We start from the raw sequence: 19,616 nt of genomic DNA, 5'->3' as shown, positions 1-19,616 counted from the left end.
TCACTTGTTTCCTTTGCTTTTGCACGTCTAATACGTTCAATCGCCTCTGTATTTTGCATCTTTCCCCTTCCCTATCCCAGCATCCTTACCGATTTATCCAGGTTTAGGCTTGTGAGTGGGATTATAGAGAGGCGATGATGCCCGCAATCAGATTAAACCTTTTTCGCGTGTAAATTAGCTTTAGCAACGTATAGGGTTGCTTTCAAAAATTACTTTATCTTTTTACAACCTTTAAATAAACGAATATAACAGATTCCTCGGTCATCGGGCACCCCACTCTCGATTTCTACAACACAAAAGAGGCATAATCCTTGAGATTTTACTGTGGTTTTCGTATATAATTCCTTTGGCTATTGTTGGCTTACTTTCTACAGAGCAATGTTTCGGGCTGTAAAAGTAAGGCGCTGCCATCAGTACATAATGGAGAGATTCCGCTTGAAATACGAATATACATGAAAAGTTAATAAAGCAATATTGTTGTATAATCCACATGTATTGACTAGGCAAGTTTCAAAATATTAAAAAGTACATCTCAGTCTAAGCTTAAGACAAGGACCACGAGAATACTTTTCCGAACTGTAGGTTTGTCCTTGCATAAGGGAGAAATGAATAAATAGGTATTCTAAACAAATAAGATTTTAAAGTCAAACGAAATACAATGTTTTGGGCAATAAAATACATATAAAATTATTTAGTATAAGTACACATTACGTTACACACACATTCAAGGTTTCTTTGATCTTTGGTTAATTAAGCTATGGCCAATTTCAAATAAATTAATATAAGTTAGTGTCGTTATTAGGAACTATTATCTGTTCTAATTAACAAATTGATTTTGGTCTAATATCTGCTTTAAACATAAATGACACCATATTTGTACCATATGAACTAAATAAATAAAATTCAAACGAAAAATATAACACATATTTTGACTAGCTTTGGTTTACGCCATTCATTCGTGGCATTTGACATGGACAGTGGCTACTACTGCTTGTGCTCTCCAGTTTCTTTGTTAACGCTCGCCAATACTCAATTTGTGCGTTGATTAAGTCGATTTTCCGTTTCCTCTCTTCGATTGCCAACGCGATTAGTGAATCACACTTGAAATCGCCACCTTTCGAAGTATCCTTCAAGTTTAGGCTGTGAGGCATTTGGTCGACGTTGTATTCTTCATCACCATCAGGCTCATCTAAACACACTTCTGGAATATCTTTATTGCTAATTGAGTCGTCCATGTCGTCGTTGTTGTACGATTGGTCATTGTCACTGAAGTCTTCGGATTTTATGACCACGACATCGTTATCGGGTTGTTCGCTGCTGTTGTAAGAACTTGATCCCTGGAATGGTTTGAAAAATTCAGTATAAGATCTGAAAGCAACTCTTCTTGTTATATAAGTAATCTTACGTTCCGCTCATCGTCTTCCTCGTCGTAATCTGTTTTTATGTTAAGTGGCGGGTAGTTTGGGTATGGATGCAATGGCGACTGCTGTGATAGAGTATTGAGAATATCCATGAAATTTCGCTTTCTGCCTTCAACCGATAAGTCTTTCTTCAAGAGGAGTTTCATGTTTTTGTACAACTGTCGAAGCTGTTTTGATGATCTTTGGTGGTAGACACGAGTATTGAATTCTTTGGCAATTATTCTCCACACTTCATCTTTCTTGCGATTCGATTCAGCGTCGGTACGCTTGTTCTCAATAATATCTTTGTATTGTGCTGCGAACCCAAGTACCATATTTCGTTCGCGTTGAGTGTAGCGTGGTGTTTTTTCACCTCTGTGAGAGAGGAAATATAAGAATAGAAATTAGTAAAGAATTTAAAGAATAAAAGAATTTCCTGAATTAATTTATTGAGGAAAAAATGTTTACCTGAAATACATTCGAGAATTCATGGATTTGGTTAAAAGTCGAGGCAATTTTCATAGATACTGATCCAGTAAACTGGTAGACTTCTTTGGTCTATAAAAAGAGCGAAAAACATTTTGACTAAAATATTCAACGATATATTTTGAGCTGGAAATAGTGTATGTAAAGAATTGTAGTAAATATGTCTGTCAAAGTCCTAATTGAAAGCTGATGTGTCATCTTATTTGGTACGCATAATATAGTTAATAATAAATATATTGTCTTATCATCCCAAATATATAAAGTAAAACATTTTGTTTAAAGTAGAAAATAAATTGACAATAAGAGTTCATGACACTGAGCAGGAAAACTTTTGAAATTATGAGCATGTGTCAGGGCAGCATGCGGAAAGAAAACGTGCCTTTTCATTTTGTATACTCTCGGAAATAAATAAGGAATAAAACGAATGCTAATGCATCCCCGTAGCTTTGGGAAAGTGGTGTTCAATTCTCAGCTGCTTCTACTGGTAGCGTGCTCCAAGTGTTATGGGTTAAATCTCACTGCTGGAATTACATTGCGTTACAAATCTGACGTTCTACTTTTGAGCTTTCTAATGACCTTTATTAAATACCGAAGGTGAAATACATGTCAGGTGAAAACTACTTCGTTATTTAGAGACTACTTGAGACGGCCAGTTTGGGAATTATAAGAGGCTTTTCAATCTACTAGTTCCTGTGTTTTTCCTATGACGTTGTTCTATCTTCCATTCCCCCAAAGATGCCTTCGTTGTGTTTTATTCCAAGGTTACATATTTTATCTTTGCACTGTATCATAGTTTATACTTTATAGTTGTTGATTTTCAACACAATTTTTCTATGTGCATCATCGAGTTTCCTTAGGATTTCCGGGAAGTTTGCGCTGTTTTTCCTTTGGATCTTGTTCCTTCAGGACGACTCAATCGTCGACTATCCTAGGATAGTGGATCAACTATATGGTATAGCTCTCAATGCAGTTGTCGGCTTTTTCAACGCATGGCTTGTCCATTGCCACTTCTGTCATTAATCCACATATGAAGACTGAGTTGATTTGTCACTGAGCACCTATTTTCCGTTTGCTTCCTTCTAAAAATCTAGAGTCACTTTGCCAGGCTTCATGACTTGGTGAGAGCACAAACAGATGTCATCAGCGTAGTCAAAATATTTGAGTAGGGATGATAAAGGTATTTTATCCGCTGCACGTCTTTCAGCCAAGGCATAATGGTGAAGAAGTAGTATCGGTGACGGAATCTAACCCCGACGGGCGTCGTAGCACGTAATATTTCCAACCATCATATGTCGTTTTGATATTAGCTGGAAGTTTATCTAGAATACTCCACCTGTGTAGAGCGTTTCAGATGAATTTCCTTTTGACGCTATAGAAAGCCTTCACCGGGCATTCGAAAGGTTTATAACCTTCTGCAAACTACTTTGTTATGCAGTATACGGCGTCATTATGATCGTTATCATTGTTCGCAAAAATGAACAGTGCTCGAAGCTCCTTGAATTCATCGATCCACCTTAATATTTCCGTATACATGCAACATATACATATAATTTCAAGGGAAATGGATGCTTTTATTAAGCGGATGGGGTGTAGATTAACTAGGCAGCATATTTACAGCCATGGACAGAAATCGGAGCCCGGGATGAAAATTGTGCTAGTCTATTTTCTAATTCTCCGCCTGAACCTCGTCATGCTCTCCTTGATCAGTTTGAAGGTGTGGGTGCGTAGTACTGTACCATTGTTATGCTCCTTAACCTGAATCGGAACCCCGCAGTCTAAATCTAGCCAGGATTCGGCCCCCAGGTCGCAGGTACATTTCGGTAGCGTATTCAAATTTGCTATCACTAGGTTATTCAGAATACAAAAGCGCAGTGCCGAAAAAGGAGCAGAAGCACTTACCAGTATCTCATAATTCTATTTCGCCTATTGGGCGCCGTACCCCTTAGTTGCAGCCGAGGTGTTACCGCAGTACCGGTCACAGCGGGACTCTAATTGTGGTCCCAAATCAACCCGTGTCCGAAGAAGACCTTCGGATTGTTTCTAAGACAGGTACCCACGTTAAACCCCAGGCCTTCATATCTACTTCGCCTATATCGCCGCAATTTTCGTTTAAGTTGCAAGAATCGAGAAAAACAAAAAACCCAGATCCAAAAAAAGTTGTAATAAATTGTATAAGAAATACGAACTTACATTACAAAAACCAATAGGAATAAACAATTATTAAGTTCTTCGGCTACGATGCGGTTTCAGGCTTTTTTGATAAAAATCTTTCACGGCATTCTTAAAGCGCTTTACGCCTACGTCATGCAGAAACAAAAACATGGCGCGACACACTGTAATTTGGTGAAATAAAAATGTAGTTATCAGCAGCGTGGAGTGAATTTTTTTCCGCTTTGTATCTTGCTTTGTACGTTCAGTTTCGTACACTGATTCTAATGCTGCATTTTGGCGGCATGCATCCAAGTGGCCTTTTAAAATCAGGTCTTGTCCTTCCTTTGTCAGCTCCATAAATGTTTGTCTCGTTTCTTTTACCAATTCTTGCGGTATTTTCATGTTAAAATTTGCACTGTAACAGGTCTGGGAGTAGAATCATCATCATCATCAACGGCGCAACAACCGGTATCCGGTCTAGGCCTGCCTTAATAAGGAACTCCAGACATCCCGGTTTTGCGCCGAGGTCCACCAATTCGATATCCCCAAAAGCTGTCTGGCGTCCTGGCCCACGCCATCGCTCCATCTTAGGCAGGGTCTGCCTCGTCTTCTTTTCCTACCATAGATATTGCCCTTATAGACTTTCCGGGTGGGATCATCTTCATCCATACGGATTAAGTGACCCGCCCACCGTAACCTATTGAGCCGGATTTTATCCACAACCGGACGGTCATGGTATCGCTCATAGATTTCGTCATTGTGTAGGCTACGGAATCGTCCATCCTCATGTAGGGGGCCAAAAATTCTTCGGAGGATTCTTCTCTCGAACGCGGCCAAGAGTTCGCAATTTTTCTTGCTAAGAACCCAAGTTTCCGAGGAATACATGAGGACTGGCAAGATCATAGTCTTGTACAGTAAGAGCTTTGACCCTATGGTGAGACGTTTCGAGCGGAACAGTCTTTGTAAGCTGAAGTAGGCTCTGTTGGCTGACAACAACCGTGCGCGGATTTCATCATCGTAGTTGTTATCGGTTGTGATTTTCGACCCTAGATAGGAGAAATTGTCAACGGTCTCAAAGTTGTATTCTCCTATCCTTATTCTTGTTCGTGCTTGTGTTTGACCAGTGCGGTTTGATGTTGTTGGTTGATTCGTCTTCGGTGCTGACGTTGCCACCATGTATTTTGTCTTGCCTTCATTGATGTGCAGCCCAAGATCTCGCGCCGCCTGCTCGATCTGGATGAAGGCAGTTTGAACGTCTCGGGTGGTTCTTCCCATGATGTCGATATCGTCAGCATAGGCCAGTAGTTGGGTGGACTTGAAGAGGATCGTACCTCTTGCATTCACCTCAGCATCACGGATCACTTTCTCGAGGGCCAGGTTAAAGAGGACGCATGATAGCGCATCCCCTTGTCGTAGACCGTTGTTGATGTCGAATGGTCTTGAGAGTGATCCTGCTGCTTTTATCTGGCCTCGCACATTGGTCAGGGTCAGCCTAGTCAGTCTTATTAATTTCGTCGGGATACCGAATTCTCTCATGGCCGTGTACAGTTTTACCCTGGCTATGCTATCATAGGCGGCTTTAAAGTCGATGAACAGATGGTGCAACTGTTGTCCATATTCCAACAGTTTTTCCATCGCCTGCCGCAGAGAGAAAATCTGATCTGTTGCTGATTTGCCTGGAGTGAAGCCTCTTTGGTATGGGCCAATGATGTTCTGGGCGTATGGGGCTATCCGGCCTAGCAAGATAGTGGAGAACCTACCTCTATAATTGCTGCACTGTGTGATATCTCCCTTTTTATGTATGAGACAGATTATGCCTCGCTGCCAATCGTCAGGCATTGATTCGCTGTCCCATACCTTGAGCACAAGTTGATGAACCACTTGGTGTAACTGGTCGCCTCCATATTTAACCAATTCGGCTGTAATTCCATCGGCTCCTGGCGACTTATGATTTTTTAGCCGATGAATTGCACGGACTGTTTCTCCTAAACCTGGTGGTGGCAGTATTTGTCCGTCGTCTTCAGTTGGCGGGACCTCCAACTCGCCGATGTTCTGGTTGTTCAGTAGCTCATCAAAGTACTCAACCCATCGCTCTAATATGCCCATTCTGTCGGAAATCAGATTTCCCTCTTTGTCTCGGCAGGATGAGCATCGAGGTGTATAAGGCTTCATCCTGCTGACTTGTTGGTAAAACTTCCGCGCCTGGTGCGGTTGCTCCCTGTACTTTTCTAGTTCACAGACTTGTTGGTTCTCCCAGGCTTCCTTTTTCCGTCTGTGAAGTCGCTTCTCCGCTCGACGGAGTTTGTGATAAGTCTCTGCGCGTGCCCGCGTTCTTTGAGAATGCAACATTACTCGGTATGCGGCATTCTTCCGTTCCGTTGCTAGCTTACATTCATCGTCAAACCAGCCGTTCCGACTCCTTTTGCGGCTGGGGCCAAGTATATTTGTGGCCGTATCCATGATAACGTTCTTCAGGTGGTTGTGAAGATCATTAGTTGATGCTTCATCTCCAGGTCCACTATTGACTGCGGTTATTGCGGCATCCATTTCCCTCTTATAGGTGTTGCGGAGGGTTGTGTTGTGGATGGCTTCAGTGTTCACTCTCACCTGATTGTCAGAGGGGATTCTAGGTGGTATTGTTATTCGGGCTCGGAGCACCATGCCAACGAGATAGTGATCCGAGTCTATATTGGCCTCCCTATATGTTCTGACATTCATCAAGGCTGAGAGGTGGCGGCGTTCGATCAACACGTGGTCAATTTGGTTGAAAGTGGTCCCGTCTGGAGAGGCCCACGTATGTTTGTGGACCGCTTTCCGCGCAAACCAGGTACTTCCAACAACCATTTCGTGTGACCCTGCTAATTGAATAGTCCGCAGTCCGTTATCATTTGTTTTTTCGTGTAAGCTATGGGAGCCAACGTATCGCCTGAATACGGGCTCCTTCCCTACTTGGCTGTTAAAATCCCCAAGTATGATTTTGATATCATATCTGGGACAGGCTTCGAGGGTTCTTTCTACTGCCTCGTAGAAGGTATCCTTCTCCGACTCTGCAGTTTCCTCTGTAGGGGCGTGAACGTTTATGAGGCTTATATTTCTAAACTTGCCTCGCAAGCGCAGAGTGCATAGCCGTTCGCTTATACTTTCAAAGCCGATAACAGCAGGTTTCATTTTTTGGCTGACTAAGAAACCTACTCCGAGCACATGGTTTACTGGATGACCGCTATAATATATGGTGTAGTGGCTCTTCTCCAGGAAACCGGTCCCTGTCCATCGCATCTCTTGCAACGCTGTTACATCAGCCCTATATTGGGACAGGGTATCGGCTAGCTGCTTATCAGCTTCATCTCTGTACAGGGAGCGCACGTTCCATGAGAAAATGCGCAAATCGTTGTTCCTTTGTCGTTGCCGGGTCCGTCGTTTTAACATCCGTCCTATCCGAGGCTCCTGTTGTGGCTTCGTAACAGGTTGTTTTCCGTGTAGGGTTGTCAGCCCTACCCAACCCCCAACCTGGAGGACCAGTTGGTACAATTTGTCCCGTTTTTAGGCGCGGGGGGGGGGGGGGGGAGTAGAATGCCCTCACTTTTTCTTCCTCTGTTACATTTTCACGGGATGATTCAAGTAAAACAGAAGAGTGGCTGCACTCGTACTGGGCTGCGGATTAAAACTTAGAACATACACATCCATAGGCTGTCTGGAAGCCTTGCTTTCTTTTTTTAGAGACACGTGATGAAGTAGCCGCAATTATTTCCTCGTCGCTACTACTTGCATCGCTCGATGCACTCTCACTGTCAGTTTCCTTCGTCACCGACTACAAATTTTTCAAAAACGCATCAATTAAGTAATGCTCAATCTAACGCTCAATCTAATGCATCAATTCGCTCGCCATGCTTATTCAAGTACTCTTAACAATATACTCAATTAGCTAACTGACCCGTCTGGCATCAGTCAACCGGCTATAGCATGTGCGCACGCACCTTCACACAGCCTAAACGGCTGTCCCGTTTCGTCCTCAATTTGTTCTCGGATTCTAAACGAAACGGGAAGAATAAAGATAGGCGACTACGATTTTGAAACCGTTGATAATTTCTCCTATCTAGGGTCGAAAATCACAACCAATAACAGCTACGATGATAAAATCCGCGCACGCTTGTTGGCAGCCAACAGAGCCTATTTCGGCTTACAAAAACTGTTCCGCCCGAAACGTCTCACCATAGGGTCAAGGCTCTTACTGTACAAGACAATGATCTTGCCAGTCCCATTGTATTCCTCGGAGACTTGGGTTCTTAGCAAGAAGAATTGCGAACTCTTGGCCGCATTCAAGAGAAGAATCCTCCGAAGAATTTTTGGCCCCCTACATGAGGATGGACGATTCCGTAGCCTAAAGAACGACGAAATCTATGAGCCATGACCGTCAGGTTGTGGATAAAATCTGGCCCAATAGGTTACGATGGGCGGGTCACTTAATCCGTATGGATGAGGATGATCCAGCCCGAAAAGTCTATAAGGGAAATATCTATAGTAGAAAAAGAAGACGAGGTCCCCCTGCCTGTGATGCAGCGATGGCGTAGGCCAGGCCACCAAACAGCTTTTAGGGATATCGAATTGGTGGACCTCGGCGCAAAACCGGGATGTCTGGAGTTCCTTATTAAGGCAGATCTAGACCGGATACCGGTTGTTGCGCAATTAATGATGATTCTAAACAAAGAAGATTGAATTTTCGCGATTCTTTTGTTTGATTTGATTACCAAATGCTCTACGATGGGGAGCAACATGATTGATGTTTCTCCGTTTAATATTGCATGGTGTGTGGGGTTTTTTTTTCTTCCGCGTAAACATTTTTTTGTGGCTGGGATGAGATTTGGCCATCCTTGAGTTTTGCGAGAATTGATTATGAGTGTTGAACATTTAGAGGCATCCCTAAATATGATGGTCTGAAGATGCCAAAGCAGTGCGGGAACCTCAAAAGACGCACATCTGAGTCAGGAGAAACATCGATTGAGGTTGCGATCCTTCGTGTATCTTCACTCTCGATCGCGGTACTTGGGTCGGGAGTTTTACGGCTCCACTCGCGCGGTCGAGCCGCTATTGTTATTTACATGACTTACATGTAGACCACCGAGAATATCCCATGCATGATGAATTTTCAGGTTTCGGTGCGGACCCAAGCATCGGTTAAAGGACATCCGAGGTTTTTTAAATGACACGTTCGAAGTGCTCAAAGGTCCCTCCCACATCCATGAGCCTGGCTATCGACGGAGCTTCAGTATTTTCGGGCTCACCTTCAAAGGATGATCTTTAGACCATCACCTATCATTACAACACAGGGCCGCACTTTTGAATATTCAACAAGATTAAACCGCGTCCACCACCGAACAAATCAGTTTTGAATTTAAATTATTATTCCACCCTTGAGAGTTCACGCATCGTCTTGAAAATGGTATGCACTGGATCGAAAGAACTAGTATCATTCCTCCGTTCTCCATCATGTTTCGGATGGGGGAACTGCTATTTTTAAAAGGCACATTTTGAAGTTACGGATTGGAACTGACGATCAACTTCGCTAAAAGAAATAGTTTCGAGGGTGATTTCCATATTTAATCCCTTCAGACAAATGTTAGAAATTGAGGATAAAAGTAATCTTCGCTGTTAAAATGCTGTTTACGCAGAGACTACTTTTCTGTAACGCCCACCCCACATGTGTATGAAGATTACGGTCAAAGTGGGATGAAATCGGAGTTCCAAAACATCAATAAATTCATTGTAAATTGAGAGCTTATTGCTAAAAATATTCATGTTTTCCATTTAGTCTGAAATACAACTTTGAGCTTGTTATTGTTTCGTATTTCCAGCGAAATGGACTAAATTCGTTGCGCTCATTATTGAGATAAGAACTGAATTCGCTCACCATCCACACGATTTACAACCAACCGCATAGAACAAATAAAACCGAAACTCAGCTTGCGTAAGTAGGTGAATATGTAGTTCCGCGACCATAAGACTTAAAACGTCTGCAAGATTTTATTCGCACATTCCGCCCTGTCCGCTCCCCGCTAAACTTCTAATTACGGACGAGAAAATAGATCAAAGCCTTAATTTAGAGCTTGCATCCCTCGTCCGACTCCCGCATTCAAGCCAAGTCAAGAATAACACCAAACACTTCCCAACATTCCGCTCAAAGTCTTAAGCCTCCAAGTTAAAAATAGAATTCGTTTTCATTCCCGCATAAATCCTAAACTAATCGATAAATTCTGAGAGCGCAGCACAGCCCTGCTCTGGGTTTAGTGGAGTATTTTCAAGTCCGAAGCGAGGATTCCAATTGGAATTTAAGAGTTACCTGTTGAGGATTCACTTGATTCGAGGACACCAGCGAAGAGCCGAGAGGACGAGCGTTGATTCGAGTCACATTTAAAGCCGCTGCGGTGACTGGAAACCGGAGAAATTCGGTCCAGAGCCGAGATAAGAAAAACTACAGCTTGAGCACTTGAGAACTTAATCCGCGGATCAGCTTTCCTGTGCCAATAAATTTGACAAGCGCGACTTCAAGTCGTATGTGGTTGTGTGTGGGTGCGTAGGGGATTCTTGTAAATAATACAAAACAGCCGCGTTACGGTTAAACTTTAGTAACTTTAGCGAATTTTACGAGACATAACAGGGCTATTGCTATGAGATCCACTACAAAACCAAAATAAACAATCCAAATATCTATTAATTGTCATCCGGCTCTATTGCCGAATTGTGATTGCGGTAATTTTCAATAAGATGTCACTGCGAGTAATGTCAAAACAGAGCGAACGTGACCGTTCAGCGGAAACGTCATCAGCACTGCATGACCGGCACTAGACAGCTGTCACAAGTCCTTTTCCGGTTTAATTCGTTAAGAAGAAGGTACGAAGTTTTGAGTATATTCCTAAAATCGACCGAAATCGAATGAAAATGTCTTTGTTGTGCATGTTATTTGCGGCATCATGTATTGTGAGGGTCTGCGGAACAGTTTGCAAGGACAATTTTATTCGTGGTCGATACGATGACGATGAAATTTCGAAAATATTCGCGACAACCCACTAATTCTGTGATCTTGTTTTCTCTTTCCTCCGGCAGAAATTAAACAATGGGTCGGTACGCCCGGGAACCTGAGAATCCTGCTAAGTCTTGCAAGGTCCGAGGATCTAATCTTCGTGTGCACTTCAAGGTATGTAAATGGAATATTGTCTTGTATTTGCGCGAGTAGTGTTGGCGGCGGGTAACCTCAAACTTGTTTATGTTCAGTGTTGGATGTCACGAACGCGCGTTTCGATCCCTGGAGGAGGTTTCAGTTGCATTCATTGTAGGGAGGCATTAGAAGGACTTCCGAGGAGTAAATTCGTTGATAAGGAATAGCGTGGAATTGTAATTTACGTGGAAACATTTAGATACGAGCTGAGCGTGTTGACAAATGCCCATTGCCCGAGCTGTGCATTCGACTTTCCTCATCCCTTTGACGTCCCCAAGTCTAAAGTGGAGATCACCATGCGTTTGAAAACTCTCGCCAACATAGTAAACTTAGCTTGAAGAGGTGAACGTTTGCTGATGTTAATAATAAACTTCGAAAATGTAACGATTCCATGTGCACCAATTAGCGAGCAAATTTTGGTGGCAGCCCGCGTCTACTTTCGAGTTCAAAGACTCAACTCTCCAACAGGACCATCAAATAGTTGTGATTTGGTGCCGGTAATTTGATGTCCCAAAACTACAGAGTGCCTATTTTTGGAAGCATTAGCCATAGCCAATAGCCACCGGGGCAGATTCTTGCGGTCGGTGGCATTTGCTTACATTGGCGGATTGGTTGGGGTTCAATTTGGGGAAACACTTTTTTGCTGATTTGGTGCAATGTGTACAAAACGAACAACGCTTCTGGATCTGTTTAATTCATCCACCCTCACCCTTCGTTTCATTTTGATAAGAGACTTGACAGACCAAGTAGGTCCTTGATCTTCAGTTAGATGAAGTTTGGGTCCTCCACGAGGGACTCCTCTAACATGGGCATTTCTGCTCATTTCTAGCTACCAATGTACTCAGATTTAATTTGTGTGCAATTTGTCAGTGGAACCGATCTTGCATAGTCTTTGGACCTTCGCAAAGTATATCCAATCTGTGGTTGCATATGAAAATGCGTTTCGTTCTTGAATGGTATCCGGGATTTTCTTTTAATTTCTTCGTTCCATGATTGTCGATGTGTACCGTGACGGTTGGCAGAAAGTGAGTATCAATCTGTGCAAACAATCCACGCCTCCTTGAAAGTATCGTTTAAAGCCATATGCTCTGTGGACGAGAGCTCCACCGTCCGTCGCTTCGTCGAGTCGTAAGCAACGAATTCATCGATGCTCAAACCAATTTTGGCAAGTGAGTTTCTATCAATTACATGTCCATACCATCGAAGACTCCTCAGGCAATTGCTCTACGTTCCGTGCAACCCCAGTGGCGATGACAGTTAAGTCCCGGTGGCTTTACTTAGGTACTCGTCGTTTAGACCTAACCCCACGACCTTAAGACAAGGATTGATTTTATGATTACAATTATAACTTCGCTGTGACGAGCAGCAACGGTACCGTTCGATACTGAGTGCACAGGTGGTAACAAGGAGTACGGCTCCCGAATTGGAAAACACAACTTCACGTCTGAAGCTCGAAAGTCTGTTGTCCGCTTGGATGTAGCCACAACCTCCATGAAACTTGCATTAGGGGGGCAATCGCTAATAACCGGGCTGAATGTACATGCCCCAAGAATTCTCCTGAGACATGTAAATCCAGAGGACTACGTCGATTCCTATGGTACCAGTATACCTCTGGTGAGGTTTTGTGGCCGAAGTCATTTTAGATGAGACCCTGACTCGGGTCTGATCGCTCTAATTAAGCCTTGAAACATTCGCCTACTGCATCACGGCCAGCAAATTAAAGTGAATGCAGCGTTTTCCGGTGGCACCGCGTGCAGGTTCTAATCGGCCACTTGGTTTTGGTTTGGCCGACAGGGTTGCTGTCCCGTCTTCCTCCACGGCACTCCAGAACAACAGTGGCATTGGCAGGTGGAATTGCTCCAAATGTCGGCAGTGCTTGTGAAAGTGGAGGACGAATAAATTCGTGCGTTGAAATCTGCTTAAAAGATTACCACCGTCTATCCATTGCAGCTCGTCGATCTGTAAGCGTTTGGTTACTGGTACTAGAAGTTTTCCCCTTCGTGCCATTATTGCAACAGAATTGTTCGATATTTTGCATGCGTTGGTGTTTTGGTGCTTTTGACAAGTCGATACAGATCTTTCTCGCCGTCCCGAATGTCCAGTTCATCGTAAAGATCTTTGTAATGGATCGGTCGGATAACAGCGATTGCTTTCTTTCCCTCCCGGTTGGCATTCTTGTAAATTTGCCAATTGGCAGACTTTATTGTCGAGGGGCTAATGGTACAGGCAATTCTTCTCATAGACCTTTAATTGTATACCGCGATTCTAAAACCAGGTGTCCCAGCTGATGAACCGGTTACAATCCCGGTTCCAGCACTCGTCGAAATTCGTAAAGGGTGGTAATCGCGTAAGTGAGATAATTTCTTCTCTTTTCTCGTGAAATCGCCTCGTTTTTAAGGTTTTCTTTGCAAAACAAAACCTTATTAAAATCGGTTCAATGTCTGTCTGTCACAGGTACTTTTTTCAGAAATGGCTATACCGATTGACACGGAATTTGATGAGAAGGTGGGAACTGTGGACCCCCAGGCATGCACTGAGTGATATCCTTCTACGTTGAGATTTAGGGGGGTCCCCATACATGTAAAAAACATGACCAATGACGATATAAGTCAGTGGCAGGCAAGTTACATGACTTTGTGTCACGAAGTAGTCAAAAGGCATCGGATCCATCTGTTTCTGGTGCTTATGTGGTGAAGAAGTGAATCGTGCGAGCAGCTGATATAATGATGACCTTCATCATCCAGTCATCAAATCGACTTCCTGAATGGTCACGTGTAAGATGGCAGTGGTGACACCAATTTGAGTTCGTGGGCTACCAACTGAGAAGTTTTAAGCCATTTTTACTGCGTTTGTGTTCTATGTCTCAACATTTGGCAACCACCATCGAGTTTCTCTTAGAGCGCAAATATCAATGCGCCTCTTCCGAAGGGTTCTTGCGAATTTTTCCGCCTTTCCAGTATTAGCGAACTCAATTAACTACAGTGGGAAGTTTCCAGTTGAGATTCCCTGAAATTACAATCATTTCTATGATTTCACCTTTTCCATCCAACACTTTTTAACTGATAACATTTTTTTCAACTGATAAGAGAACCATCTAATTGACACCAAAACCATGAGCGACCTAATTGCGGTCGAAAACAATAACATCAGCTTCGCGAATGCTAAATGGAATGCGGCTCGTGCATCAAGAACCCTTGTCCATTCCTCGACCGCATCGGAGCCGGTCCTGCCGTCATCGACTGATGTGAACATCCTAACATTTTTCCGCGACTTTTTATTAAACACGATCATTTTTTTGGTTTTTAACGATATTTAACTTGAACTTTTATTCAAGTAGACTCGGAAAACTTTCAACTATGCTTTAAAACCAAATGAGAAACATGGAGTCATAATTGAATTTCCTCTTTAAAAGCCGCCATCCACAATATGGCAAGCTGGATTGATCCAGCATCCACGTATCGGCAAGCCGGACGATATCATGTGTTAAGTTCTGATCGTGGAAGGCGTTAAGAATCATAACGGGTATTTTTTTGTATTTGAGCATTTATAAAAAATGTCTACCAGTGATGAACATGCGTATAAAACTCTCACTCACTGCCTAAGCAGCCTGTGTATGACGATCTTCGATAGGGCGCATCAACGCATACACGTACCGGTTTTCCTTATCTCCTTTCGAGTGGCTGGTTGGCCGAAGCGTTTTTCATTCGATCATCGACCATCTGGATATCCGGCCGACGGTCAACTGCAAATTGTTTAAGTGTAACTAACAAGCTGAACTGATCGTGAATGCAACACATCTGTATAAATATGGCTATGTAGGCCTTTTTCTGTAGGTAAAAGGGATGAGAAAGTATGAAGAGTTTGCCCAAAAAACATATTTACACAGTTTATTTTACTCAACTATCAAAACCTAATTACGAAACAGTAACAAATCCTTCTGACGTTGCCGCTGACTGGTCCCAAAAATTAATTTAAAATATTGGTGGCATGCGTTACATTGCTTTTCTTCATCTTCTGTGGTCCAAGCACCAATTGATTATTATTGACATATTGCAAGAAAACTCGACTCCCAAACAGGAACTTGGCGATTCTTCTACGGTTTGTTAAGAGGACAATGGGGTCATCAGGGTAGACGATGATTATAAGTAAATCGTCGCACTAAGCACTTGCTTCATCGAAAATTGGTTCCGCCCCAAAAATATGTTACTCTTCGTTCAGACGTTGGTCTTTGTTTTATTCCATATTCTTTAAATGACATACTCTGTTTTCTGAAAGTAGCTCCAACAAAATTTTCTCGGCTCTGTCGATAATGTTTTTGGACTTATACTTCCCTCTTAATGATGAACTTTAACATTTTCTCGGTGTATTCCGGGACCTCCATATGAATTTCTACTTCAAAAATAATGTTCAAAGAAGCAGTGGAGACTTCGAACTGTCTTATTTACACTCCATATTATGCCGCGAGACTTCCTAAATTTAACCGATCTTTCGGACGCTCAATCAGATCCTCAACGTTATACCGTACAACAAAGTTCGTGGAACATCGGTTGCATACATTTATTCCTTTGTGGACCAGTGGCATACACTTAACTGTATGCGATATTTGGACTATCCTCCATTTCCTTTTGAGAGGCGTGGTCTTTCATGGATCTTCCTCGTTTTTCCTGTGAGAGCCTTTTTTAGTCTTCCTGGTTTCTGCTCCGTCGAAGTTGGAACTGCATCTGCAATAGCAACTGGGTTCTCATCAAGGCCCAAGATAGGCTAATGCTCGCTCAAAACATTATTGAATAGCGGCTCATTTTCCTCTCAAATTCCTGTCGATTTCGATGTCCCATCAACTTGGCGATTTTGAATGTTAAGGGTATCTTTCGTTAACACGTGCTCCTTGATCCTCCTGTCACCTAAAAGTAATCAGAATCGTTATGCTGTGCTTACCAAAGAACACAGGAAGTATGGGAAGCAGAGGGGCTAAGGCTCTTAAGTCCAACCAGGTGCTTTGGCAGACCGAATATGGTCGGCTCTCCCAATAAGGTCTGGATACTCTAGGTTCTAGGGAACATTGGGTTAGAAAGCAATGAAACGGGGTCGAGCTGATCAGGAAAGGAGCAGGAACGTCAATACACGCACCCGAGCCTTTTTGTAGAATCGGAAATGGGTTCGTGCCTACGACACCGAAAAGCGAAGAGGAACACCTGGGCGAACTTCTTTTTTTCTTCAGCCTTTGTCCCGTTCACAAGCGGGGTCGGCTCATAGTGATCGGTTTCGCCATTTAGTTTTATCAAAAGCCTGATTTGGATGCAATCACGAGACTTAAATCACCATCAGCTGAGCGAACTGGGCGAACTTACCAGGAATGAAGGGGGGAATACGAACCCAAGCGATCGAAAGATTGTTCAAAATTCAGGGGAAATCATCACTTGGCAAAGCTAGGGATATTTACAGACACTATATACTGTGTTTGTATGCAATACCAGGATGTATGCCGCTCGATTTGGACCTTTTGTGAAATGGTCTAGGAAGTGGTGTCGTCCGACAATGACGGGTATAGTTATTGTTCCATTTCTGTGTGGCTGTCGAAAGTGTGCTTGTGAAACAAAATTGTGTGGTTGAATCTCACGAACAACTTGCGGCTGTTGTGTTTGTTTTGTTCTTTATTTTATAAAACTCGAGTATACAACTGGATTTGTCGATTCAAAAAGGGAGAAGTGGGCAAATGCTAGATCCGTGGAAAATTTTACCAAAATTCGTAATTTTTAAAATGAAAATTCAGAACTATCAACGAGCTCAAATATTTATACTGGTTATCCAAGAGCTCAATCCACCACATTTTGGCAGATTATTTGGAAATGCAAAGAGTGGCAGTCAGCAGGTCAGTTTTTTTCCTAATTTCTCTTCACTCCTTTGTGGAGTATATGGCACACAGTTACTTTTTCGTACTGTTATTTTTTCCTTTCGATTTAATTTTCATCATACTTAATGCTCTGCAAATGTAAGAAGAGGGACATCACAAAGGCCAACACAAACATCCATGAAGAATTTCGATCCGAACCTGAATCTATCGTAGATACCTAAAATGCCAGCTAGTTGTTAGACCTTATCGACAGTTTCTTCTGCCTTGCAGAATTCGTTAACTTGATTATATATACTTTTTTTGGTATCCTCTAGGGAAATTGACTACTTATTTACCGCAGCTAATTTATTCATTCATCTGATAGTAATTGTGCATTAAAAATCAGTCATTTGAACATAAAATTGTCAAAATGATTTTTGCAATAATGCTAGAGAAAAAAATTCATAATTGAAAGGCGAAGCATCAGCAGCTGAAAATTTATCTTGGTTTTCAGCTTCTAGAACTTTGCTACATAAATTTTTCAGATTCGTTTGGTTTCTTCGTCCAGTATAAAAGATAAGTAAGGTCGGGGTTCAAATCTCACTGGTGGCAGTGGAATTTGTATCGTGATTTGACGTCGGATACCAGTCGACTCAGCTGTGAATGAATACCTGAGTCAAATCAGGATAATAATCTCGGCTCGTGCTCTTTTCGTGTGGGCGGGTCTAGCAGTTTGTTGAATTGGTCCACTACCACTACATTTAGTCTCAATCCGCAACAGTAGGCTGTTGCAATGGAAGGCCGTGGTTCAAATCTCACTGGTGCATCACTGGAGAGATTTGTATTGTGACTGGATGTTGCTACAAATCGACTGAACTATGAATGAGTACCTGAGTCAAATCACATACGAGCGCATTGCTGACCAAATTGCCTCCTAGTGTACTGTTACGGTCTTCATTGAAGTCCTCTAACAGGCTTTAAGGCCTAGATTCAATTGCATCGTCGCGTCAACGAATTTAATTGTATTGATGTGTTAATTTAGTTTAATTCCACGTATGAATCTTAATCAGCCAGTTTCCATGTAAGTGCTTTATTTCGATAATTATCTCTGCTTTGATTGAGTTACTGCTCCAGTTGTAGTATGCCCGGTGTTTTCATAGAACTTAAACCCTGCTTCATAAGCAAACATTCTAGTTACATTGTTCGCAACATTTCGTGAGAGTGAGAGTGAGATGATTGAGGGAGTAGAGCATCAGTCTCTCAATCTCTCTGCCCTGGGATCGAATTCCAAACGTCGTGGTTGCTTGTGTTCGTTATTGTGCCTGTTTCGCTGCTGTGAGCTCGTCACTCGCGCAGCATCAAATATGATGATAATAAAACACGAGCCCAGTCTCTTTGAAATAAGAACGGAAAACAAACAATACTCCATAAAGGAGCGGACAAATCTTCCAGTTACCAATTTTGAAACCTATATTGCATTAAAAATCAGTCATTTGAACATAAAATTGTCAAGATGATTTTTGCAATAATGCTAGATTAAATAAAATTCCAAACTAGGAAGGCAAAGCATCAGCAGATGAAAATGTTCAATAATTTTCAGCTTCTAGAACTTTGCTACATTTTCTCACATAAATTTAGAAGAAAATCCATAATGAATTTATAACAATAATTATACGAAATATTTTTTCTTAATTCCAGAACACACATGAAACCGCCCAGGCTATCAAACGTATGCCTCTTCGTCGTGCCCAACGCTACCTCAAGGCTGTCATTGAAAAGAAAGAGTGCGTCCCATTCCGTCGCTTCAACGGTGGTGTAGGCCGTTGCGCCCAAGCCAAACAATGGGGTACAACACAAGGACGTTGGCCAAAGAAATCAGCAGATTTCCTCCTGCAATTGTTGCGAAATGCTGAAGCCAATGCTGACTTCAAAGGTTTGGACGTAGATCGTCTGGTTGTCGATCATATTCAAGTGAATCGTGCACAATGTTTACGTCGTCGTACATACCGTGCTCACGGTCGTATCAACCCTTACATGTCGTCACCATGCCACATTGAAATCATCCTAACAGAAAAGGAAGAGGTTGTGTCGAAAGCACCCGAAGAAGACGAGCCTGTTAAGAGGAAACTATCAAAGAAGAAGATGCAAAGACAAAAGGAGAAAATGATGAGGAGCGAATAGAAAAAGTAATTGTCGCTCTGTCGTTTTATAATTATTTTAAGAATGGTTCAATAAAAAACATCAATTGAACTTTCAGGCATTTGTTTTAGTTATGCATTTTGTTGTCAAGAAACGAAGATTTTGTACCGATGTCACACTAACAAATTTAGTCATTTCTAACACCAAATCATTGAATCCATCAAACATTTCATATGAACAAGAAGAATTCTCCCCACTTGGATGGATGATATGGTAAGTGTATACCAATCTTCCTACTAAACAAAACATTTCGCTGCTGTTAGTCCATTCATGACCGAAATTCTCAAAAACCAGGCGAGCATGTGTTCTGGCTAAATGACCCATTTAACGTCCGTCTGTA

At 42.3% G+C, this 19,616-nt stretch overlaps 2 protein-coding genes across 3 annotated transcripts; one reads left to right on the top strand and one right to left on the bottom strand.

Moving 5' to 3' along the window:
- Nucleotides 1-474: 474 nt before the first annotated feature.
- On the bottom strand, nt 475-10,653 carry LOC119655403. 2 transcript variants are annotated; one of them, XM_038061285.1, is made up of 4 exons: nt 10,372-10,653; nt 1,869-1,958; nt 1,406-1,775; nt 475-1,337 (listed from the first exon to the last, which is right to left on the bottom strand). In XM_038061285.1, exons 2-4 carry the CDS (start codon nt 1,889-1,891, stop codon nt 933-935), a joined length of 798 nt encoding a protein of 265 aa, XP_037917213.1. In that variant the 5' UTR covers nt 1,892-1,958; nt 10,372-10,653; the 3' UTR covers nt 475-932. The 2 variants fall into 2 exon arrangements, with proteins under 2 accessions (XP_037917213.1, XP_037917214.1); XM_038061286.1 differs by lacking the exon at nt 10,372-10,653 and adding an exon at nt 9,943-10,087.
- Nucleotides 10,654-10,785: 132 nt separating this feature from the next.
- On the top strand, nt 10,786-19,333 carry LOC119655404 (60S ribosomal protein L17). The gene is made up of 3 exons (XM_038061287.1): nt 10,786-10,922; nt 11,136-11,226; nt 18,776-19,333. The coding sequence occupies exons 2-3, from the start codon at nt 11,146-11,148 to the stop codon at nt 19,256-19,258; spliced, it is 564 nt and encodes a 187-aa protein (XP_037917215.1). The 5' UTR covers nt 10,786-10,922; nt 11,136-11,145; the 3' UTR covers nt 19,259-19,333.
- The last annotated feature ends 283 nt before the right edge of the window (nt 19,334-19,616 follow it).

This window comes from Hermetia illucens, chromosome 4 (assembly GCF_905115235.1).
Source record: "Hermetia illucens chromosome 4, iHerIll2.2.curated.20191125, whole genome shotgun sequence".
NCBI classification, from domain to species: domain Eukaryota; kingdom Metazoa; phylum Arthropoda; class Insecta; order Diptera; family Stratiomyidae; genus Hermetia; species Hermetia illucens.
The sequence above is the reverse complement of the archived record's forward strand: the minus strand, read 5'-3'. Positions and strand labels throughout refer to the sequence as shown.

What these genes read in the sequence shown, in the direction of transcription:
- LOC119655403 (XM_038061285.1), bottom strand. Translation starts at nt 1,891, where the DNA reads ATGAATTCTCGAATGTATTTCAG. An exon ending in AATTCTCGAATGTATTTCAG is followed by an intron (nt 1,776 to 1,868) that starts GTAAACATTTTT and finishes CCTCTCTCACAG; the next exon opens with AGGTGAAAAAACACCACGCT. An exon ending in AGGAAGACGATGAGCGGAAC is followed by an intron (nt 1,338 to 1,405) that starts GTAAGATTACTT and finishes AAACCATTCCAG; the next exon opens with GGATCAAGTTCTTACAACAG.
- LOC119655404 (XM_038061287.1), top strand. Translation starts at nt 11,146, where the DNA reads ATGGGTCGGTACGCCCGGGAACCTGAGAATCCTGCTAAGTCTTGCAAG. An exon ending in ATCTTCGTGTGCACTTCAAG is followed by an intron (nt 11,227 to 18,775) that starts GTATGTAAATGG and finishes TCTTAATTCCAG; the next exon opens with AACACACATGAAACCGCCCA.